This window comes from Peromyscus leucopus, chromosome 10 (assembly GCF_004664715.2).
Source record: "Peromyscus leucopus breed LL Stock chromosome 10, UCI_PerLeu_2.1, whole genome shotgun sequence".
Taxonomy (NCBI): domain Eukaryota; kingdom Metazoa; phylum Chordata; class Mammalia; order Rodentia; family Cricetidae; genus Peromyscus; species Peromyscus leucopus.
Window position 1 is genome coordinate 52,014,754 of NC_051071.1, and position 24,661 is coordinate 52,039,414.

The 24,661-nt window shown below is 47.0% G+C and overlaps 1 protein-coding gene across 1 annotated transcript in view; it reads left to right on the forward strand.

The window, feature by feature from the left end:
- The first annotated feature begins 13,593 nt into the window (after positions 1-13,593).
- Positions 13,594-24,661, forward strand: part of Fam114a1 (family with sequence similarity 114 member A1) — a 71,878-nt gene continuing 60,810 nt past the window's right edge. Inside the window, exons 1-2 of the mRNA XM_028882223.2 lie at positions 13,594-13,665; positions 23,401-23,756. Coding sequence (XP_028738056.1) covers positions 23,409-23,756 — 348 coding nt within the window. The 5' untranslated portion in view covers positions 13,594-13,665; positions 23,401-23,408. The remainder of the gene's footprint in view (positions 13,666-23,400; positions 23,757-24,661) is intronic.

Below are 24,661 nucleotides of genomic sequence, written 5' to 3' on the forward strand. Positions count from 1 at the left end.
AAATTAAATAAGGCACCTGGTTTTCTGTTTGGAAATTTTTGTGGTTGATACACATTTAGCCTGACTTCACGGTCTGACGAACATTTGATACTATTGGGTGTTCTTAGTTTTAATCCTGGGAGAGCAAGCAACGCTGGGATTCTTCTATACCAACTTAGAAATTCTAAAGGCCATTTCGAATTGGAGAACGCTTGCAGTCATGGCCAAAAGGCAAAAAGAATGAAGGGCTAGCCAGACACTTTTAAGAAGCGTCCCTGTACACTTGTTCGGCTTTTGCAAAGAACTGAATACATGAGCTACACGACCATCCCCTAATTGATCTCACGGGCCGCCATTCTCCCATCTTTACAAAAAAAATGAACAAAACAAGTTAAGACTGCACATTGGCCAGCGATAAGCACGGGTAGACATTACTTCTGCTTTCAGGAGGAAGGGAAGAGCAATCTCTTACTGTTCATCCTTACTCACCAGACATAAGAGGAAGTCTTCTCAGACTGGGAGTGACGGGGCAAGGCTAGCAGCTAGTGAGCGGCCGGTATGAGGGGAGACACTGGAGACCTGTTTGGAGACACAGGCAGAGAGGAGAGGAACCAGTGAGACGGGGGAGGGATTGCAGGCGACATGGGACCTACTTCTGAAGAAAACACATGATACAGATGTATACGCACAAGCTTGTGTGCACGCACACTCACACATGCACACACCACTGAAGACTGGTCACATGACTCGTTTCTCAACTGTATTGCATAATAACGTTGACATTTGGGAAAGTGGGCTCTTCTCTTGCTAAGGCTGTCAACAACGCTAAGAAACGCCTTTAAGGGGAAGATAAGACCAGTCAAATTCCTGTAACGTAGAAGAGACCACATGACAGGGAGTTGACCAGAGGAGAGAACACACTGGGCTGTGTTCCTCGCTTGGCTACTTGGGAACCAACCGTGAGGCTTTGGGCAAGTTGTGTAACCTCACTGAGATTGTTGGGTTTTTTTGTTTGTTTGTTTGTTTTTTTTTTTTTTTTTTTTTTTTTTTTTTTTTTTTTTTTTTTTTTTTTTTTTTTTTATCTACAGAATGGTCAGAGCTGTGATTTTCAGAGATGATAGTGAATACCAAATGGCTAGAATGGTGACTGACCTGAAAGAGAAGCCAGGAGAGGAAGGGATTAGAATCCTGTGACAGCCATGATTTTAAATGGGGAAGCAGAAAGATCACAGGACAGTGAGACCACACGAAGCCAAGCAAGCTGCAGAACCACGGCCTGGCACACACAGGCAGGGCTTGTCTTCCTGCCTGCTCGACTCTGAGCTCTTTACAAGTACTTGCCACTCCTCCCAAAGGTGCTCTGAGATAAGTACTTTCATCCCCCCCCACCACCACCACCACCTAACACTGGTTCAGGAGCAGCTAGGAAGCAGATGGTCAGGGGTAGGCAGCCCCAAGACTGTGTGCTCAGCATCACAGTAGGCCAGGTCCCAAGACTCACACGAGGCACGGGCAGACAACCATTTGACTCAGATACAGAGACTGATGTCCAGAGCCGATGAATACCTGCAGCCGGAGGCTCAAGGGAGCACCACCCTGCCTTCATTTCAGACTTTCTGACTTCTGGAACCTTAAGAAGAACAAAATGCTGCTGTTTTAAGCCACATGGCTAAAGGTAATTTATTATGCCAGCCACGGGAGATTAATACCAGGACTGCACACATCTCCTGAAACACACACAATGCTTTTCTCAGAGGTTGCCTCACAACTCTTGTCTTCCAGAAGAACCATCTGTGTCCCTTTGTCCTTAAAATGTGTGTGTGTGTGTGTGTGTGTGTGTGTGTGTGTGTGTGTCATATTTTTTTGAGATAGCATCACACAGGCAGGACTCAACTTTGCAATCCTCCTGCCTCAGCTCTCCAGTGTTGACATTGTAAGCACGTGCCACCCTATCCAACTTTATGTGTTGTGTTACTTTAATTTTTAAAATGCCACAGTGGGATAAATAAGATAACATGGCCCAAGGCCAGCTAATATCCTGTCCCAGTTCAGACAGAAGCAAAACATTATTAAGTATTGAAATTAAAGCTTACATTTGCTATTGAATTCGTGGGGGAGACAAGCCATGGCCGCATAAAAAATGTATTTGTAGTACATACCACCATATAATAGAATCAAAAATATATAAGGCTTTCAATAAATCATTATAAATGTGATCGAGAAACCCACAGGGGAAGGCAAAGGATGCCAAAGATGTAAACAGATGGATAGCGGAGGGAGTGGAAACGATCTCACACGGGGAAGTACACAGCCAAGCATCCTCACTTCCCACGGGAAAACACAGATTTGGACGCCCCTGGTGGAGGATCACTGCACACTCCTGGGACAGTCACAAATCCAGACACTTGGTGAGACCAAGCCTGAGTGAGAACAGCAGGAAACAGGAGCTTGCCAACGTGCCCAGGGGTCTTGATTTGTTTAGAAATGGTCAGAGGAGCTGGGTGCTGATACCGTTTTGTTGTTGTTGTTGTTGTTTTTGTTTTGTTTTGTTTTGTTTTTCGAGACAGGGTTTCTCTGTGTAGTTTTGGTGCCTGTCCTAGATCTCGCTCTGTAGACCAGGCTGGCCTCGAACTCACAGAGATCTGCCTGGCTCTGCCTCCCAAATGCTGGGATTAAAGACATGCGCCACCACCGCCTGGCTGATACCATTTTTGAAGCTCTTCTTATGAGTCTATCAAGGATCTAGGAGCTGAGACCTGCATGCTAGCCTGGTGTCTGCTTTCCTAACTGAACTCTCACAGGTGCCTGCAGGTGTCTGTCCTTGACTTTCTTTCTTATTTCCCTGTTTCTGTCTTTCCCTCCAACATACCAGTCCTTGATGTCAGTCTGCCTGATGATTTTGTTCATCAAGTTGAGCATCACCAGCCATTCTCCAATTCTGGGGTTTTCAGTAGTCACGTAGCGAGCCCCTGCTATATCCCAGATATTTTCAACACCAGTGGCTGTACTGCAGCCATGATCTGATTTGTCAGCGTTCTGATTTCCATTTCCACCTCAAGTCTTTCCCTCTGATGCCAACAATTCCCCAACCTCACTGCATTGGTCAGAAACATCATGACCCATCCCCTCACTGTGCCTCTGCATTCACACTCAGCTACCTCTCTCCTCTCTCCTCAATCTGAGTTAAGCTGCTCTCTCCCCTGGACCACAGAGCCCTGCTCTGAGATGTCATTCTGTATGCTGTGAAAATGTGTTACTCTGATTGGTTGATAAATAAAACGCTGATTGGCCAGTAGCCAGGCAGGAAGTATAGGCAGGATAAGCCCAGGAGAATTCTGGGAAGAGAAAGGCTGAGTCAGGAGTTGCCACCCAGACACAGGGGAAGCAAGATGACAAGGCAGAACTGAGAAAAAGTACCAAGCCATGTGGCTAAACATAAATAAGAATTATGGGTTAATTTAAACGTAAGAGCTAGTCAGTATTAAACCTGAGCTAATGGCCAAGCAGTTATAATTAATATAAGCCCCTGGGTGCTTACTTGGGGGACATGAGTGGGAAAGATTTGTCCCAACCAGCGGCTGGCCAGGACACATAAAAACTTCTGACTACAGAGCCCAAGTTGCTTAAGGGAGTCAGGAGTAAATACCTGTACCACTCAGGGCTGGTCTCATGTGAAATGCATACTGTGTCCTAACCTCAAGGGGGCGCAATCCTACCAGCCTCTCCACTGTCCTTCCCTGGCCCAGCATTCTCCTCCCCTTCCTCACCCCTCTGCCCTTGTCCTTCTTTACTCCTCTGACATTACTCCCCCTTCTGCATGCTTGGTTGGTGATGCTTCATGTCAGACAAAGAAAACAGACCTCTCCAGAAGAGCGGTGCTCTAACCCTCTGCAAAGCCCCGCCAGCCTACCTGAACTGCTTGTGGAGCAGAGGACCCCCTTCTGCCCTGTCCCCTCAGTAAAGCCGCTCTTGCGATTAGCCTCTCTCTGCTTTAACGCCGACATGATTCTACACACAGCGTTGTGGTTTCTTCACCTCTAGAAAGCAGACCCCTTACTTTAAACACACAGCCTCCTCATCCTGGTTCCGCCTCACATCAGAACTCTGCTGATATTTTTTTTTCCAGTCACTGTCACAATGATTTCTCCTTCTCTTCTCTTAAATACACGCCAATCAGGTTTCCTTCCCTGCCGCTCAAGAGAGAGAACTCTTTTCAAGGTCATAAACCGACTAGCATAATGCCAAACCCAAGTGGTCACATTCCATTTTTCATCTCACTTGAATTATCAAGCAGCATGTTATACGGCCAGAACATCTCAAAAGGTTTTCTTTCTGGGCGTTCTGGACACCCGTCTCCCCTCCCCTTCCTTGAGTTAATTCCCTGTGAACTCACAGGCACTGGGCTTCTTCTCTTCCTTAACTCCATCCTGTCTCGTGGCATCCACGCCAGGGACTCCCCAGGAACCGTCTCCAACCCGATTTCCCAGAACTTCAGACTCTTCCATCCATGCCTGCTAGACACTCGTGAGGCCATTCTTGCCGAGAACCAGACCCTTGCATCCTCACTACCCTGATCTCCCAAACTGCCCTTTACATTCTTTCTCATCTGCCATTGATCTTTCTACTCCCCCAGAATCTCGTCCAAGATCCTGGAAGTAACCAATAACTCTTTTCCCTTGTTGAAGCTATCAAGACTCACATCCAGTCCAAGAACAGATTTTTCCGGGTTTTCTTCAGAATAGAGTCATAAACAAAGCCCTTCTCGTGCTGAGTCTCACATTCTCATGATGAGAGATTGTTCAAGGCCATCATCGCCATCATGGGTTCACAGGGATAAGTGAAGTAGTTCCTTATTGGCCTCTACATTTACCTCCGCCCATCCAGCCCCCTCCACTCCGACCCAGCTAGACTCGGACCCCATAATCATGGCACCCTTCTATTAGAAAACTGCAAAGCTTCCCTTTTACTCAGAAGTATGGATCGGGAAACCTTCTCACCCACCATACTCTAGGCCTCATGGGCTCTACAAAGTCTTTATCCCTCCTGGCATGATGTCAAGTTAGGGCCTCCAGGGTAGAACCAGCATTACTTGCTACATAATACATGCTTTTGAAAAGTTGTGGGAAAGGCTGAGGGGATGACTCCGTGGTTAAAATGCTTGCCACAGAAGTGTGAGGCCTGGAGTTCAGATCCTCAGAACCCGAGTAAACACTGGGTGGGCTTGGCAGCTGCTGTAATTCTAGCCTTGTCTGGCAGACCTGGGATTCTCAGAGGAAGCTGGCTGTTGAGACTAGCCAGATCAGAGAGCTCTGGGTTTGAACAATAGGTCCTGCTTCTTTGAATAAGGTAAAAGAGCAATTGAGGATGGTTCACAACATCAGCCTTGAACCTTCGTGTGCATGTGCCCACACACATGAAAACATGAACACACACACACACACACACACACACACACACACACACACACACACACGAAGAGAAAAAGAAAGAAAAATGTTGAAAAAATTGTTCAACCATGCTGAATCACAATGGAGGGCGATTGGGACATGTCTGGTAAGGACAGCCCAACTCTTCCATTTCTAACCTCTTGGAAGAGAATGTGTACAAAGATAGTTATTGCAGCATTCTCTGTAAATGAGTGAAATATGAAACATAGTAAATATCCACTAACTAGGAAACGGATACACTGTGACACAAATGGATGCCTTTAGACATCTAAAGGACATCAAAATGAGTGTCCTAGAGCCACATGTATGAGCATGATTATTCTCAGACAAAACGTATTGTTGGAATTGGGAATGTAGCTAAGTTGGTAGGGTGATTGCCTAGCATGCAGGATGCCTTGGCTGTGATTCCCAGCACCATATACATTGGGTATAGTGGGGAATTCCTGTAATCTAGCACTGGGGAGGGAAGGTCAGGAGAATCAAGAGTTTCTTGGGGGGGGCGGGGATTAGGATTTTGAGACCTGGTTTCTCTGTGTAACAGCCATGGCCGTCCCGGAACTTGCTTTGTACACCAGACTGACCTCGAACCTTGAACGCACAGAGATCATCCTGCCTCTGCCTCCTGAGTGTTGGGATTAAAGGCCTGTGTGTCACCACACCTGGCTGAGAATCAGAAATTAAGAACATCTTTGTCTACATAGCAAGTTTGAGGCTAGCCTGGGATACCTGAGACCCCATCTCAAATGAATAATTTAATGTTGAATTAACAAGTACTTATAGTTATTTGTGAAATTCTAACTAATTTATATATAATTTAAATAATTTATAGCATTTAAATAATTTTTATACATTTATACGTAAGGATATCGGCACTCAAAAATATGGGTGAAGGGATTCACAACTACCTCGGGACAATGGTGACCTTCAAAGAAAGTGGAGATAGAAAGGAGAGGACTTTCAAACAGATCCTTAACATTTTTTTCTTTTGAAATAAAGGTTCTAAAATAAATATGTCAAAAATTTAAAACTTGATACATCTGAGCATTTTCTCCCTTTTTTGCCCACAAATAAGTATTTATCCTATTATCTTTGACTTCTCTGTATGTTTCAAACAGCCCAAGATGTTTTAAATCAATTTAAAAAGTAAAGCATTTGGAAAAGACCTGATTGGCTTGGCAGTAGCTGCCTTAGAATACAGGGACTAATTTTCAGTGCGGCGGGAGCACGAGGGGCCTCCTAGGTTGCTGGGATTGTTCGGTTGCTGGGATTGTTCGGTTGATGAGTCTTTGCTGCATAGGTGTGGTGTTTAAAGGAGAAAAAGGAACTGGTCCCTGCTGTCTGACTGGGCTGCTGCCCTGAGCAGAGGGGCTGCTACAGCCGAGGCAATGGCTGCCTCTAGGCATGCGCAGAAGTTACGGATGCTGACGTCAGTGGTTCATTGGAACATATCTGACCCATCTGGGACATGATTTGGTAAGGGTCACGGTTTCAGAACTGGAAGAAGCGGAGGAGAGAAACAGTGCTGTTTTTGAAGTGGACGGTGGGTTACAGGGGCCAAGGACTACATTGGGATTAAGTTCTGGCTCAATTCACAAAGACCAATCTCGACTAAAGCGGTTTCCACCCTTTGTCACATCCAGACAACTTTCCAGTTTTTCTGTGACTATGAAAATAAAAAGCATTCATTAGTTTCAATTTCTTTATTCCACAGGGAAAATATAAGGAAGAAACCAGAAATGACCTGATTGTACAGTAATCAGACCTGATTGTACAGTAATCAGATACATTGTCATACAAACAAAATATAATGTTGACCTTAGAAGAATGCTTTGATTGACACATGTTGACCAAGATAGGCTTAGCATTTATAAAGTCCTGAGTTTATTCCTAGTACTGCCAAAATGGTGATCATGAAGAAGAAGATGATTATGGATTGCCCAGGGTCTGGGGATTTTACTACATTTGGCATGGGATATCTGAGGGGAAAAAAAAATCTACATACTCTATGCTCTTATGTCTGTTAACTTTATTCCTCTAAGACAAAATTCTATCTTTACAGCTACAGCTCTGTCAGGCATTCAGGGCAGGAATAAATCCAGATACACCAAGGTCTTTATCCTTCTACTTTATTTCTCTGGGATGAAATCCTGTCTCCATAGCTTCAGTGCCATCCTGACACCCAGTTTCTCTTTGTTCCCTCATTTACTGTTTTCTCAAAGTCCTGCTAACAACTAAGCTCTTATGCTTCCCGCCTCAACTTCATCCTCTGTTCCTTCTCCCTCCATCTCTACTTACTCTCTACTCCTGGCTCAAGAGTTCTGCCTTACCATCTACCTTACCTCTGTGTTCTTCTCTTCTCCCTGGTCAAGCTGTTCTGTCAGCTCTACAGAAAAATGTCTGTCTGTCCTTCCCCTGGCCACTGGTTCTCTGCAATCTCAGGAATGTTGCTCTACCTTCCACCTGGATATGTAAAAACCTCTTTTGTTCTCAGTCAGTTGCTCTGGAGAGTCACTAGGCCTCTAGGCAAGGGGATGGTCTGAGCTTCATTAGCACAAGAAACAAAGCTATGAGTCTCCCGCCAGCTTGTTTTGCCTAGATGACTTTTTCCAAGTACTGGCTCCAGCTGGGAAATAAGTTACCTAGAAGTTCAGCAGGTCTGAGGAGCTGAACTGTTTGCCAAATGGTCTGGGACTATTTTGGCATGCAAGAACTTTACAGCAGAAGACAGCTGAAATATTAAAGGCTGGGTAACACCAAATATTCATAATAAATGGCTTGCCTTTGGCAGACCCTTGGCCAGTCAAAGTTCAGCTTTAATACACAGCTGAATCTCTATGATATATTCTTGTGGCCGGCCACAAATGATGATGATAAAAGTGGCATCAGAGGGACAAGAATGAGGTTTGTTGCCATTTTTTTTTTAATTTTGCATTTAAATTTATTTGATTTTTAGGTAAAAGCATTCCCCTTTATTCAGTTGAGACTGAATACATAGTATTAATGTGTCTAAATTCACTGATGGGCATAAAAGATCAGAAAAACACTTTTGCAAGAAACTGAGAACAGCTTACAAAAAAACAAAAAACCAGAAAGGTGGACGTGTATAAGACATGGTGACTAGGTGGTGGCACGTCCCTTTAATGCCAGCCTGCACTACAGAGCGAGTTCCAGGACAGCCAGGTCTCCAACACCACCCCACTCTCCAAAAATGGTGATCGGATAAAGGAATGGAAGATACGTGGTGCTTTATAAGCAATGGACTGGCAAAATCAGAAAGTTCAGCAGCCAAACACTGGTGAGGGTACAGGATGTAAGGATTATGTCCTTAATTACGTCATCAGCCTGCAACGTCGTCCCTGCCTAAACAGCGGGCGTGCCCTCTGTGTGTTCTCTTTTCCACACTCTCTCCTTCCATACTCCCCCCTCCGCGCGGTCCTCCTCCTCTCTCTCTCTCTCTCTCTCTCTCTCCCCCTCTTTCCATCTCTCTCCCAATAAACCTCTAGAAAGGTAACTATGTAGCCGGGCGGTGGTGGCGCACGCCTTTAATCCCAGCACTCGGGAGGCAGAGGCAGGCGGATCTCTGTGAGTTCGAGGCCAGCCTGGGCTACCAAGTGAGCTCCAGGAAAGGCGCAAAGCTACACAGAGAAACCCTGTCTCGAAAAACCAAAAAAAAAAAAAAAAAAAGAAAAAGAAAAAGAAAAAGAAAAAGAAAGAAAGGTAACCATGGCTCGTGACTCTTCCGTCACCGATACATCCAGCACTCTGCTCCGTTGGCATGGCCGCCATTGGCATGGCCGCCGCAGGCAGCGGCCAACCACAAGTGCCACCACATAACCAACGTTTGGTGCCATGACTTGGATACACCACTGAGGACGTGCTGTGACCGCTGCTGCCTGCCACCTCCTCCCCCATCCAGCGAGACCACGAGCACACCTCGCCTCCGCTGGACCCCCACACAGCTACCATTATTGCTACAGCCATGATTCTTCCCCACAGTGAGTCCGTCATTCTCGCGGCTGTAGTCTGAGCTATATTCTTTGCGACGGACACCCTGGGGGTTGTCCTTGGGCTGTGCTGGCAACGGCACGCACATTTTCGCTCCTGACGAGGGGGTCAATGCTGTCTCGGGTCCACCGTGGACCAACTGCAGCACAGCAGCAGCAGCCCTTCCCATCCCTTGATGAAGAGAACCGGAACTTGAGCTGATTCATAGATCTCTCTCCACTCCTTGGGGATGCCCAAGATTAGAGTCTGATCCCGGTTTGTTATTTTAATTTTTTTTTTATCTTTCTCTCGGCCTCAGCCATGGGACAAAGGGGCAGATACATTTACCACTTACACTGGCGGATAGGGGCGGGTACCGGTAAATCTGGCCACATAACAACGTCTCGGGAACTTCTGCCAGCAAGCGGGCAAATAAAAGAGTTACTTTATCCCCAAACTTTCTACTAAAGCTCTCAACCCTTCTCCCTCCCCACTTCTGCCTCTGCCACATGCAACCTTTTCTGTCTGACTTCCGCCGGCAGTGGGCGGGCTCAAATGGGCGGGCTTGGCGGTTTCTACAACTCTCGCCCTAACTCACCTTAACTCCACCTACTAATTCTCAAACTGTCTTGAGAGACACAGACGGATCTTGAAGTAGCTAAGATCCATGCAAATAAGTTTACAGTAGTCGGGATGGCCCTTAAACCAAAAATCATCTTATAGCTTCAGACAAGTCTTCCAAAAGGATCAGTTTATAGTCTGCCTCCTGGCAGATCTTCCAAAAGCTGTCCTTAAGCCACCAATCATCAGGAAAAAAAATTCAGGACACGGAATAAAATCCATCTCCTGTTCCCCAGACCTCCCTGACTAAAACTGAAGCATCTGGAGAGCAAGGCTCCTGACCCCACAGGCAAAAGAGTCATCTGTGGCATTTAAGGTGTGCCAGGGAAGAGATAAAAGCCCGAAAATAAAATTGCCAAGCGCTGGCACTTGCTAACTTCTGAAAGCTGTTGGGTCCCTGTTTTAAATGAGGAAAAGGCCACAGGCTAGTGAATGTCCTGCCAGGCCATCAACAGCCTTGTTAAAAGTGCCACCTAGAAAGACAACCAGTCAGCTGTCTGCCCCCAGGTGCCAAGACACATGGGTACATCAAGCTAAAACCTCCAACAGATCTAGGCTTGGCTACATACATGGCAGGGAACCCAGAACGTATCAGGGAAGTGATCTGTTCTTTCTTTTGGACACCAGAGCCACTGACTCAGTCCTGGGAGTTTGGGGATGCCACCTCTCCTTTCTCTATTGTCGGGTACAGAGGACAGCCTTACCCACCTCACCAGATTTAATTGCACCTTCAGAGTTACTTAATGTTTCTCACGTGCATACAGATGGGGCCCTGATCTTTGCCTTGTCCCTAATTCCAAAAAAAATAAATAAATTCTCCTGCACCACAAGCTTTTCTCTTCCGAGTTCCCTGTTCTAACTCACTGATCAGCTAATGATACAGGACCACCACAGAACCGGAGTCCAGAGATCATCGAGTAAGAAACTGTAACAGCTAAAGGTATTTACACCCCCTGACCCAAAAGCGTCTGGGCACTACAAAAAAGACTTTAATATAAACATCTATTACTGTGAGATGCTTTTAACAATTGATCCCCTGTCTCCTGGATGCTGAACTAGTAAAGGAAACAGGTGCTTTAAAATAGTCTGTCTCTGATAAAGCTTAACATGTTTCAAAATCTATCTGGACAGGCCGGATCTACCAACAAACATAAAATAATAATGATTCTTTTCTAAGTTTTTTCTGTGTCACCAGCATCTTGTCAAACAGAAAGTTCCCAGGCACAGCCAAGAGGGATACATGTCTCCAGAGCAAATAGATGACAGACAGCATCCCACAATGCCTGCCTACCTTGGAAGACTCCCCCAAGAGCCAACCAATGTCCAAAAGTCAGCTGGAAGCAGTTTTTGAAAGGAATGATGCCCCTATTCCCATATACCTGCTTTTTTTTTTTTTTTTTTTTTTTATAATAAGCAAAAGTCTGGGATGTAAGGATTATGTCCTTAATTACATCACCAGCCTGTGATGGCATCCCAGCCTAAAAAGCGGGCGTGCCCTCTGTGCGTTCTCTTTTCTACACTCTCTCCTTCCATACTCCCCCCTCCATGTGGTCCTCCTCCTCCTCCTCCTCTCTCTTTCCCTCCCTCCCTCCCCCTCCCTCTTTCTCCCATATAAAGCTCTAGAAAGGTAACTATGGCTCACGACTCTTCCTTCATCGATATATTCGGCACTCTGCTCCATTGGCAAGGCCGCCACATAACCAACACAGAAAGAGAAGCCTCAGGAAGGAGGCCAGTCCCCATTGGGAAGAAGAACCTAGAAAACCAGAAAAACGAACCTGTGTAACCCACAGTCCCATCCTGGACAAGGATGTCAGAGAACCATCCTAGAAAAGGATACAGAAAAGGATGTTTGCTATGGCCTGAAATACACGTGCAGGGAGCTGGAGGCTCAGACATCCTCCAGTTAAGGCAATGTGGGAGTAAAATTCATCTGATGTCATTATGGGGCACCCCATAGCAACAAAAGATCTAGAAGGGCACCAGCATGGCTAGATAATCACTCATGAGTGAAGACTGAAAGCCTACTGCATAACATCATGTCGGTACAGAAAAAGCATACACACTCAGAAACCTACCTCATGATGACATTCCTACTCAAAGACATAAACACATTAAATGGGTGCTAGCAGGAGGGAGAGCGGGAAGGAAGGAGGGCCACAAAGCTAGAGAAGATCTAAGTGCAAGAGCTGCGTGTGCTTGGGTGTGGCTTGCGTGTAGATGCCGGGAGGTGTGCACCAGTCCCTGGCTGGCGTCCCAGAAGAACGGTTGTAGACAGCTGCAGACACAGCCACCGTTATCCATACACTGTCACCCCACTTGTCTACCAGGTCCTCTGCTTCAGTCTGTGTCCTCACTTGTTTACTTCCCTGCGGAAACGAGGCTCCCCATCAGGGGGTGCACCTCCCGCAATCTTCATTCCCAGGCCCCAAGTGAGAATTAAAGTAACCCTTGGCTCCAGCGTGGCACCTAAATGCGACTTTCATTTAGTCGACTCACTCAATTATGTGCAAAGTTTCGTAGAGCAGATATTTGATGAAGCAAAGTGGAGGAGAAAGGGTAGGGAGCTGAGATCCCTTCTCCGTGTCCCTGGGGCTACTCCACACAGCACAAGCGAGTGCACACAGCCACAGGCTATACAGGGCAGCCACAGCCACACAACTACCAAGTAGTCAACTGCTTGAGCCCGGCATCAACAAGAGACAGGTCAAAGGTCACACCTTGGTTTTACCTCAACTTCATAAATTCTTAGCAAGTGCAAGCCATTTTTTTTTTAAAAAAGAGGACTGTGACTCGAGAAGGGAAAAGGAGAAAATTAGCCTTAAACACACCAGCCAGAAAGACCCACTGTTTCTAAATTGTTTTCCCTAATTTTTATATGAATCGTGAACACATACATATTTACCAAAGTAGTTCCTACTAATGCATACATTTAGTTAGCTTCCCTGCCCCTAACTATTCATTTAGACCCATATTAAGGAAGGCCTTACTATATGCCCTTCATCGAAATAAATCATGTTTTTTGATACAGCTGACCTGATTGTTTGGAATTACTATAGTTCATGTCACTAATCCCTGATGGAGGGGTATCCAGAGTGATTCCGGCTATCCACAACATAAGTAGTTAAAATCAACACACACACACACACACACACACACACACACACACTTTGTTTGCTCTGGACAAATAACGTTTTTTCCACGCCAAACGCAGATGGGCAATTCCCAGGCCAAAGAGAATGAACTTGGGCTTTGCTCCCTATTTCCAAGTTGGCCTTCTAAAAAGTTTGATTGATTCCTTTTGTGATTGTTTTTAGTAACATCCCGCTCCCACCGATGACGTGGTCAGAGAATTCCTCCTAACTTAGAACCCGGGGATCCCACAGTGTAGCCCTGGGGACCCCTTCCTTAGGAACGTGGAGGGCTCTCCCGGTGCTTCAGGCAAGAGACCACCGAGCTGGGACAGCTGGGTTCCCTGCAGGTCCGGTTGCAGTTGGGCCGGCCCGGGGCGTGGGCGGGCGGCCCCGGGGCGGGGCAGCTCGGCCGGTCCCTCCCCTGCAGCCGCGTCCCCGCTGGTCCTGCCGACGTGGCGGGGCGGGACCCGGGGCTCCCGCGCGCACTCGGCGGCCAAGCGGTAAGAGCCCGGGGCGCCTTCTCCCCATCCCCTTCCCGGGCGGGCGGGGACCCGAGCACCGCGACCCGGGGTCCTCTGTGGGTCGTGAGAAGCCGTCGGCGGAGACGAGGTCCGGAGAAACCAGCCTGCTTGGGGACGAAGGTCGGGGGAGGCGCGGGCGGCGCGGCCGAGGGCCCTGCGTGGGTGCGGGCGTGTGAGTGTGTGTGTGTGAGTGTGTGTCGCTCCGTGTCCACGCTCATGCACACACCCACACGCCCGCACGCCGGGTCTGCACCCTCGTCCCGCCTGGAGCGCCGCGGAGCCGGCTGCCGGAGTCTTGGCACCAGCTAGTCTGAAAAGTTTCCCCAAGTGTCCCAAGTCGGGGGCGAGCGCGGTAGGGTCCTCCCAGGGCAAGGCACTGAGGGATCCGGTCCCTGCAAGGCAAAGGCCTCCGTCCCTAGAGTGTGCCTGCCCTCGCCCTCGGGAAACCAAGCTCAGGCCCTGGTCTCCATCCTGGTCCACCACCCCTCGCTGGCATGCCTGCTCTCCTGCCCAAGCAACACCTTAGGCTAGCACGCATGGATTCCCCTCTTGGGTTCCCTCTTCCCCACCCCTAAATACAGTCCGTCTACCTAGCCAGCTTGTCTTCTCCAAGGAATCTGGTGAGTATTTGCAAGTCAGCGCCCGGATTCCACCGGCTTTTCTTAAAGGAGGACTTTCTGCGGGCTATTGGAGAACTCTCGGGGCCATACCAACCGTTTCCACCCTGAACCTCTGGATTGAAGCAGACGGCTTTTAAAATCATTACCCCTTGAACTCCGCCCTGGCACACCACAGCCCAAGCCAAGGGTCATTCTGAGAGGCGTCTCCAAGCTCCCTGGACTTCCTAGAGGCTCCTTCCTCCCCAACCCATATTCCTAAGCTCTCTTCATTTCTGCTATTAATGCTGAGCTGTTCTGATTAACTTCTTACATTGAAAGCTGTCAGCGAAGGAACGAAACCCTAAGGGTGGAATCTGAAGCACCAGCGAGCCAGTGCAGAAGGAATCTGAAGGGGGGCAGGGGGGACCTTCCTGAATCTCGGGGGTTCAGACGTGTTAGTAGCCGTTTCTTCCATCAGACTAGGCTTATGTGAAGCATCGTTTCTTTGAAGTCAGGTATCAAACGTGAAATATTTCGGTTCAGTAAATATTTGTGGGTCAGAGTGAAGCAAGGTCCTGTGGGTCACAGGCCCGAAGGATGATACAGAAGAGAGACCTCTAAAGGCAATAGAGAAGTCGGTGAAAGTCTCAGCACGGGAACAGTTCATTGTTTGGAGGGTGTGGAGTAGACAAAGAACACTTTCAAAGTTAAGGGCGACACTGGATGTTGAGTAGCTAAGGGATTGGGAATTAGTCGTGACATCCGTGGAGGCAGCCAGCCTGGAGTTCTAGGAGCAGTGTGAGGAGTGAGGACCCGCGTGGGAAGGCCAAAATATAAGAAGTGTTGAGTTGCAAGAGGTAGGGTGGCCTTGGATCATGAAGGGCCACTGAATATCCCTAATATTTATTTATTTATTTACGTGTGTATGGGCGTACATGTGTCTGCGAGCCATGTACATGCAGTGTCCATAGACCAGAAAAGGGAGTTAGATCCCCTGGGGCTGGAGTTACAGAGGGTTTTGAGCTGCATTGTGGGTGCTGGAAATCCAACCCTCCTGGGTCCTCTGGAAGAGAAGCCAGTGCTCTTAACCACTGAGCCATCTCTCCAGCCCAGCTTTTGTTTTTGTTTTTTTGTTTTTGTTTGTTTGGAGACAGGGTTTCTCTGTGTAGCTTTGGAGCCTGTCCTGGATCTCACTCTGTAGACCAGGCTGGCCTCGAACTCATAGAGATCCACCTGGCTTCTATCTCCCGAGTGCTGGGATTAAAGGCGTGCGCCACCCCCGCCTGGCCCAGCTTGGTTTTTAAACAAAACAAATATAGGTCTCTCCCGTGCTTCAGAAAATGCCTGTCAGGTGTAGAGACGGGCCTGGGTGCTGAGAGTGTGCGCTGTGGAAACCGGACGGGTCCGGGAGCCTCTCCTCTGTAGATTTACCCCGTCCTTCTCTGAGCCTCACTCAGAGAGATCTGGGACAGAGCATCAGGTTACCACATTTGCATCTCATCTCATGAGGCCATTTAAAAAATAAGTCACTGCGTTTTCGCCGCATTTTAATATCAAGAAAAGCATGAATGCTAAATGGCGCCATGAAGGCGGAGCTTTACTTTGAATAAATTTAGATTTATGAAAACCTGGAAGCCCTGTCCTGATGTTTCTCTGCAGTCAGGACTTGGGAACAAAGTTTCCAGATCATGTTATCCCGCTCCATCTTCACAGAGGAAGGAGCAGGAAGCCAGGGAGAATGAGCAAACTTCTTGTTTGCCTGCAAAGAGACACTGTAGCCAGACTCACAGGCCAATGCTCAGCCCTCTCCACTTCAAACAGTCTACCTAACCGTTCCTCCATGCAGCTACACACGTCTAGTCTCAGCCACACAGATGTGCATTCTGACTGTCTAGGCTCATTTCCGACCCTGGGTATTTGCCCATATTCCTGCCAGCCTGAATACTTACCACAGCCAAAGCTGTGGTCAAGATTCTCCCTTAACGCTAGTTCAGGGGTATTATTTATCTATTAGGCTATTTTTCATAGTTCTCTTTCCATTTTTCCTTTGTTCTGTTAATTTGATTTTCATTTTTTTTTCATTGATCAGAATCAAACCTGGTGCCTTGTGCGTGTTGGGTAAGCATTCTCCCACTGAGCCGCACTCCATCCCTGGATGGCTTTTTATGGTTTTGTTTTAGCCCCTCACACATTTCTCATTTCTGAAACGTTGTCCCCCTGCCCTCTGCACTTACTGGGGGCACTGTGATATAGCTGCTCCGATGGACCTAGGAGCATTTTTGGTGATGCATAAATTTGCTCATGAAAAACTAACTTCTTCCCACCCTACAAAGGCTTCATTATGTGTCCCCCTTCCTCTCCTTGGAGCTTCCTGAAGCAGCCTCCTTGTTTGTGTGGGTCAAAGCCACGGACATGGCTGCAGCGATCAGCTTACCACACCAGACTCAGAAGAGACTCCCAACTGTGCAGATAGGAAGTGATGCGCCAATCCTGGACGGGTGGCTCTCACTACAGCTGAGTCGTGCGGGCTACCCCAGTCCCTGCTCAGAAAGAGCCGTCCGTTCAGAGCACAGTTTCTGGTGGTGACAGACAGAAGGGCACAGTCTTAAAACGGATGACATGTCCCCCATCACAGTATCATGTAGAACCAGTGACGGGTCTATCAGAACGAACAGAGAGAGGGCTTGGAATGTCGCTCAGTTGGTAGAGTGCCTGCCTAGTAATGCCTGAAGTTCCATCCACCCCATCCACTGTAAAAACAGACGTGTTGGTGGATGTCTGTAATCTTACATTCTCGAGGCGACAGCAGGAGAATCAAAGGGTCAGGGTTATCCTTGGCTGCACAGCAAGACCAGACCAGCCTAGGCTAAATGATATGCCGTCTTTAAAAAAAAAAAAAAAAAAAAAAAGCAAAACAGAGAAAAAGGTGAAAAAGATTGTTTTGTTCTTTGTCTTGTTACATAATAGAGAAAAATCAGACCTATAACAGAAATCAGAAATAAATTAATGTAAATATATAAATAAATAAAAGCCAATTAGGAATATAACTAGACATTAAAATAGGGCTCATCCTTATAACATTTCGGCCTTTCTGAAGTGTAGGTATTCTGTAAATTCATTTTAGCAACCCCCACTGAACTTGTGGATTATTCTTTGCCTATTTCTGAAGGTCTGGTGTTTGTTGGTTGAATACAACACGGACACCAGGAGACCTGTAATTGCAGCAGTTTTTCTGTACTTGAGAACTAACCAAAGGCAGTTTGGCCACCAGAGGCAGCTGAGGGCTGGGCTCCTGTCCTCTGCTGCTTCCCTGCAAGACTGGCATTCCCTTGAAGTCCTCCTGGGCTTCTGCTGGATGCCTACATGTATGCTAGCAAGCAGGCTTGGTTACACCTCCTGTTCCTGTAAGCTTGTGGTCCTTGCTCACCATCCTTTCAAGTCTTTGTTCTAGAGACAGGGCTGGGCCAGTGCTCGGCTAGCTTCAGGCTTCAGAGTTCTGCAGTCAGCTAGAAGCTCTAGAAAAACCCAACTCCAAAGGACCACGGACTGCTGGTTTGGCATAATCTTAGGCCCTGGGCATGGAAGGACAGGGGACATCCATGAATTATTTCTGCCAGGAGCACATGTCTTAAGGACTTGCTATGTCATGTGGAAATGGATTTCTACATTTATGCAATTTGGCATACCCTAAAACATACAACCAAGAGGCTGGTGGCTGAGACCTCTCAAAGGGTAGACACCCGGTGATAAACGTTGAATGCCTACTAAAGACCTCTGGATATTGTGTCCCTAGAGAGAGCACTATAGGTATTAGCCAGTCACTCAGGATATAAATTAAATTAAATTAAATTGATTAAATTAAAATTCATTAACATGCATGTAGGTCATATGGCATATGTCACAGTATGTTAGAATACTTGTAAGTGTTACAATAACACAAATAAGACAAATCACAGAAGTATCCATTGTGGTTTTCATTTGCCCATTAATGTTTATCATGGCCACATTTGTTCTCATATTCCTGCTTACAGAAAAGTTAAAATTGCTGTACATGGTGATACACACCCTTAATCCCAGCACTCAGGAGGCAGAAGCAGGCAGATCTCTGTGAGTTTGAGGCCAGTCTACAAAATAAGACCCTGTCTCATAAAGAAAAGAAGAAGAAAAAAAAAAAGACTAGAAAAAAGTAAAGTAGATTGGTGCGTCTTAAATGGTCCAGACTAATAATAAGGGTGTTCAAGTTAGTTTACAAAAAAGTAAAAGTATCAGAGTAGATAAAGCTGGCTGTAGTTGAAAAATAAAATCAAACAAACAAACAAAAACCAGAGATAAAAATGATGTGGATGTAGCCGGGCGTTGGTGGCGCACGCCTTTAATCCCAGCACTCGGGAGGCAGAGCCAGGCGGATCTCTGTGAGTTCGAGGCCAGCCTGGGCTACCAAGTGAGCTCCAGGAAAGGCGCAAAGCTACACAGAGAAACCCTGTCTCGAAAAACCAAAAAAAAAAAAAAAAAAAAAAAAAAAAAAAAAAATGATGTGGATGTGTGGAAGTGCTGTTTCTTCTGGAAAGATTGTCTCTGGAAGATCAGGCATGGAGACAAGTGTAAGAAAGAGACGTCTTTAGGTCCCCAGTCTGGGGCTGTGTAGCGTTCTCTGTATAGCCAGGATGGACAGGAAGTGTTTGCATCTCGGTTTCTTTACAGCCACGTGGTTGGTGTTATGTCTGCAGTGATTTGCCATTGTAGAGACGCAATAACGGCATGTGAACAGAAAGGTTCATCTGTGTCCAATAAAATTGTATTTACCCACGCAGGGCAGGGCGAAGGGCAAGATTCAGCAGCAAGTTGTACTTGGCCAGCCTCTTACCCTAGGCCAGACCCAACTCATAAAGTTTTCATTATCAGCTTCTAAGTGACAATAGCTTTTCAAGTGTCCCTTGCTGGCCAGTCCATTCTAGCCTACTCCTGTGACCCAACGCAACAGCCCCCTCTCAGCACGGTGGCCTTGAGTCATCTTTACTGCTTCATCAAGGTTTTGGATGGATGTCTTGGCTGCCCACAGCCAACACTGACTGCCTTAGACCTCACACACCAGCTAGAGAGAAGTGAATAATCTTTGCCTTTCTCATCTGTAAACTTACTTACAGGAGTTTTGAAGTTCCAGTGCATACGTGGGTTTAAAAAGAGATATTCTAATCTAATTTTAGAGTTTATATTTAAAATTGAGTTTTCTTCCAAGGCTCATGGGCTCACAGCTTAGTCCCTGTCTTGGCACTAAAGGGAGGTGGGAACTTCAGAAGTGGGGACCAGTAGAAGGGATTCCAGTCATCGGGAGTATGCCCTTGAAGGAGAGAGAGAGAGAGAGAGAGAGAGAGAGAGAGAGAGAGAGCCCAGTTCTTCTATTTTGTTTCCTGACTATGAAATGAAAGGTTCAGGCCACAAAGTGACATCCATTCTTGTTATGATGTGTAACTTGACTCAGAAGTTATGGGCTAACCAGACATAGACCAAACCCTCCCAAGATCTGAGTCAAAATAAAACTTTCGTCTTCATAGGTTGATTATCTCAGGAATTTGTTATGGTGACAGATCTCATCTGAGACGTGAAGGAACATCTCATCATAGAGTCATTTAAAAACACCTGCCATAAGCACATGGGCATTCTCCACACAATCTTAAGTGTTGAGAATATTTCTTGAGCTTCCTAATATATGCAGAAAATGCACGTGTAAATTATTTTTAAAAAATCAAGATCCGTGTCTTCACTGAATTTACAGTATAAGAACAATACTTCAAGTAACCATAATCAGATCATTGTAATTGTCCAAGATGAGGTAGAAGCAAAGCACTCTGGGAATTCAGAAGAAACATTACATCTAGTTGGGAGCCACAAAGAATGAAGGATGTGATCATTTTACCTAGACCTTAAATATATAAGCAAAACAATGTAACTGGCCCAGTTCGGAGAGAATAAACACTTAACAGACTTCTTATCTGATCAGTCAGCCATTACCAAAGCCCACAGAGTCACGCATGTCATCATTGACATTGCTTTGCCTGTGCTGCGCATTATGGTAACTGTGTACAGCTCACCTGGCCTTTGGTCAGTCAATGCTGCCTTGGCAACCAGGCTACTCCGGGCCCAGTTAAACTCATTACATTTAATTCGTTCCAACTGAGCAGCAGTGTCTTCAGCCCCGAGGTCTGTTAAAAGGAGAGGAGCCCTGTCAAAGCCCTTCGAACGCGCTGGTGCCTCTCACCATTCTGTGTCTGATAGCGTTAGTGGAGGGCATGTCTTCTGGCCCTCCCCTTGTGGAGGGTTCGGTTTTCATCGCCGCTGGGCTGCAGTCTCTGGTGAACGTGTCTGCAGATCGTGGCGTCTCATTTCATGTTTGGAAAGGAACAGTGGGAGCCGATCCTGATGGGATGGGAGCGTGGGGCCTCAGGTGGAGGCAGGAGGAGGGTATGGCTGCACCTCAGTGGAGCTAGGAATGAGGAGTCTCCGAGATGTAGGCAGGAAAGCCATGTCATTAGACCCAGGAGGCAAGGACTGTGGATTTGGGGAATGGCCGGAAGGGGAGAAGGAAACCCGGCCGTGGCTTCTGAACACCACAGGCCCTGATGGGGTTCAATCTCAAGGTCAGACACTTCTCAAACTGTAATTCTGCCATTTACTGAAGGGGTGCCCTCTAAGCCTCGGTCTTCTGATCTGCAAAATGGAGCTTACCGTATCTAACTCACAGGAAGCAATACATTTGCATAGCCTGGCTACTGTAAGCACCCAGCAAATCATAGCTCTGGATGTTTTATATTCTCTCTTTTAATTTAAAATTTTAATTTTAGAATTTTATGCACGAGTACCTTATTTACATCATTTCCACCCCTGTCCCCCCTTCCAGCTCCTCCCATGATTCCCATGATTCCCATTCCCTCTAAATTCATGACCTCTTCAATGATGATTACATACTTGTGTACATATGTGTGTAAATATGCTGAATACAACCTGCTGAATCCATTCAGTGCTGCTCATATGAATATTTGATTACGGCTGACCACTTGGGTTTAGGTAACCAGTCAGGGGCCCATCCCTGAAGACGGAGTCTCCTCTCCGCAGCCATTAACTGCCTGTAGCTCTTCATTGAGGGGCGGAGCCTTGTGAGATTTCTCCCACCCACTCCCGCTTGTCAGCTGGTGTTGTCCTTAGGCAGGTCTTGATTGGGCGACTATCTTGTTAAGATTTCCTGGGTGCAGCCTCCCTGGCATACATGGCAGACACCACCTCACAGCAGCCGTCCTGGTCCTCTGGATCTTACAGTCTTTCCGCCCTCTCTTCCACAGTGTCCGGATTCTGAGGTGTAAGAGTTGTGTAGTAAAGGTATTGACTGGGGCCAGGCACCCCACTGACCAGTTTTGGCTTTCTGAAATGATCTTCATCGGCTGCAAATAAGCATCTTTGATGAAGGGCAAGAACCTCTTATCTGTGGACATAAGGATACGTATTCAGAATGCAGCTGGAAATTATACTGGCTTAGGAAAATGGCAGGAGAGGTTCTCTTCAGGGTCCGTGGCTTTGATATACTATGTATTCTCAAAAGGGTGAAGGTTTCCTGGACAGCAGCACTGAGATTTTAAGCCTGTTGTTGGCAGAAACGTAGGATTTATTGTGAGAAACACACAAGACAGGGAAGCCCGCCATTAAGAATAAGCCATGGAGAGCTATCCAGTCGGCCACCAGAATTACTTACCCTGGCATCGACCTTTCTCTGCGTCAGCATGTTAAGCTGTAATTCACAGATCATAAAAGCCACATTCTATGGAGTTGGCTGTTCTTAGGCATTCTGGTCAGTGGTCTTTGGTGTGTTAGCACACCTATCCAGACACCACCACTCTTGTCCCCTCCCAGGGGACCCTCATCTTCATTAGCTGTCACTTCTCGTTCTCCTTTCCTTGAGCCCCTAAAACCGGCACTCTCCTGTGCCGTGTCTGTGGAATGGGGCAGGAGTTTGAGAGCCACAGCAAGCTCTCACCTGTTACAAAGGACCGTGGTCACCAGGAGCCATGTGTGTCCGTAAGTCCTTCTTGTGTATGTTTGATGATGTCGTAAAACTAATAGCACTTTTTAAACAAGTTCACGGATAGATACATGTTTTTCTTGAAAGAAAAGTTTCCTAATTATTTATTCATTCATGCATGCATTTGTTGTGTGGAGGGGTCCCCGCTTGTGGTCATTTGCTTGTGGAGCCAGAAGACCACTCACAGGAACAGGCTTTCTCTTTTCATCGTGTGGGTCTGGGATCAAACTCAGGTGGTTCCCAGCCATTCTTCGTTCTTTTCATTCTTATTTAATTCTTTGTTTTGTTTTGTTTGCTTTTTTTGAGATCTAGTCTCTCCATAGGTAGACCAGGCTGGCCTCAAAATCATTTCCCAGATCAGAAAACTGAGGCTTCAAGGGCACACATTCAGTAAGTGATAGAATGGAAGTTTGAGCCATGAGTGACCTGGAGACTGAGTCACATCAGAGCCTCTTCCAACAGACTCCACGATTCATACAACACACATTTACTCTCTTACGGCTTAGGGGTCCGGCATCAGACATGGATTTTCCCTGAGCTTAGAACAAGATGGTGGCAGGTCTGTCCCTCCTAGACTCTGGAAGGGAAGAATGGTTTCCTTGCCTTCTTCAGCCTTTGGTAGCTGCCTCAGTCCTTGGCTTGTGGCCCCTCCCTTTAGTCTCAAAGTACATCACTTCAATCTCTGCGGCTGTCATCATGTCACCTTCTTCTCTGCATGTCACTCTGCTTCTCCATCATGTCCACCCCTCTTCTGTTCACTCTGGAGAGGACACTTGTGACTATGAGGAACTTGTGACTACAGTTAGGGCCACTCAGAGAAATAAAGACAACCTTTCCCATGCCTACATCCTCAATAGCAACCAGAGTTCTTCTTGCCATATAAGAGCACTCAACAAGGACCAGGGATAAAAGATAGATATCTTTATAAGCCATTATTGTGGCTACGCAAGGTCACATAGAGTTACTATGAAGAGAGCTTACCCCCACTTGGCATAATTGAGTTGAACGGATGTTGCCAACACAAGTGTTTGTGATCCCCTCTGACAGATCTTAAAATGTCTAATGGCGCCAGTGACATCAGAGCCAATGACGTCGGAGAGGATGCTGCCGAGATGCCCCCTAGTGACTCCCCGGCTGAAGATGCCGAAGTGCAGTGTGGTCCGGCTACCGTGACTTCAAATGAGCCGGCGCCAGCTGACCACGCAGGAGAGCAGGATGAGACCACAGCTGCATGTGCAGAGACTGTCCCTACGGGGCTTCTCGAGCAGTCCGAGGCCAGCGCTGCCGAGGAGAACCCCCTCGACGGAGAGGTGGCTGAGGACACGCTGGCTGAGTGCGTTGATTCTGTCAGCCTTGAGGGAGATACCGGATCTGACATACCTCTGAAAGAGCAGAGCGATGAGGTAAGAGGCGCCATCTTTTAGCCCAAGCTCTCCCCGACACCCAGTCTCTGGCTGCTCGCTGCTGCTAACGACACAATGTCACAGATTGGATAAGTTATCAACAAGAGAGGTTTATCCTGATTCACAGCTGTACACCAGGGTTGAGGGGTTATATAAGATGATGCCCTTTGGGTTGGGGATTTAGCTCAGTGGTAGAGCGCTTGCCTAGCAAGTGCAAGGCCCTGGGTTCGGTCCTCAGCTCCAGAAAAAAAAAATGGGGCTGGAGAGATGGCTCAGACGTTAAGAGCACTGGCTGCTCTTCCAGAGGTCCTGAGTTCAATTCCCAGCAACCACATGGTGGCTCACAACCATCTGTAATGAGATATGGTGCCCTCTTCTGGCCTGCAGGGACATGTGCAGACAGAACACTGCATACATAATAAATAAATAAATTTTAAAAAAAAAAAAAAGATGATGACCTTCTCGCTGGCAGTGTCCCAAGGTAGCTCAAGGCATCACTTGGCAAAAGATAGGTTGTGCACGAGACACCTTGCCAACTGGTGATACCATATTCAACCCACCAAGCTCAGCACTTTATGCCAGACTCTGCCACTGAGACTTGAGAGTTCAAAATGCACTGTGACACTGCATGTGTCCTTAAAGCATGCTGTGTGGTGGGAAGGAAGACATTCAGAAGAGGAATTTGTGGGTCTGTTATTTATATTTCGTTAAGAATCCTGATAGCCATCTCATGTGCTGTGCGGTTCACTCCATGCAGCGGTTCAAAGCTAGGTACTTCTGACTTCCAGCTGATAGGTGAGGTACCTAAGCTCAAAGATGACAAGCAGCTGGTCCTGGGCTGCTCCATGGGGGAACGAAAGATAGTATAGTGTTAGCCTTAATGATTCCAGGTGACAAGGACCAGG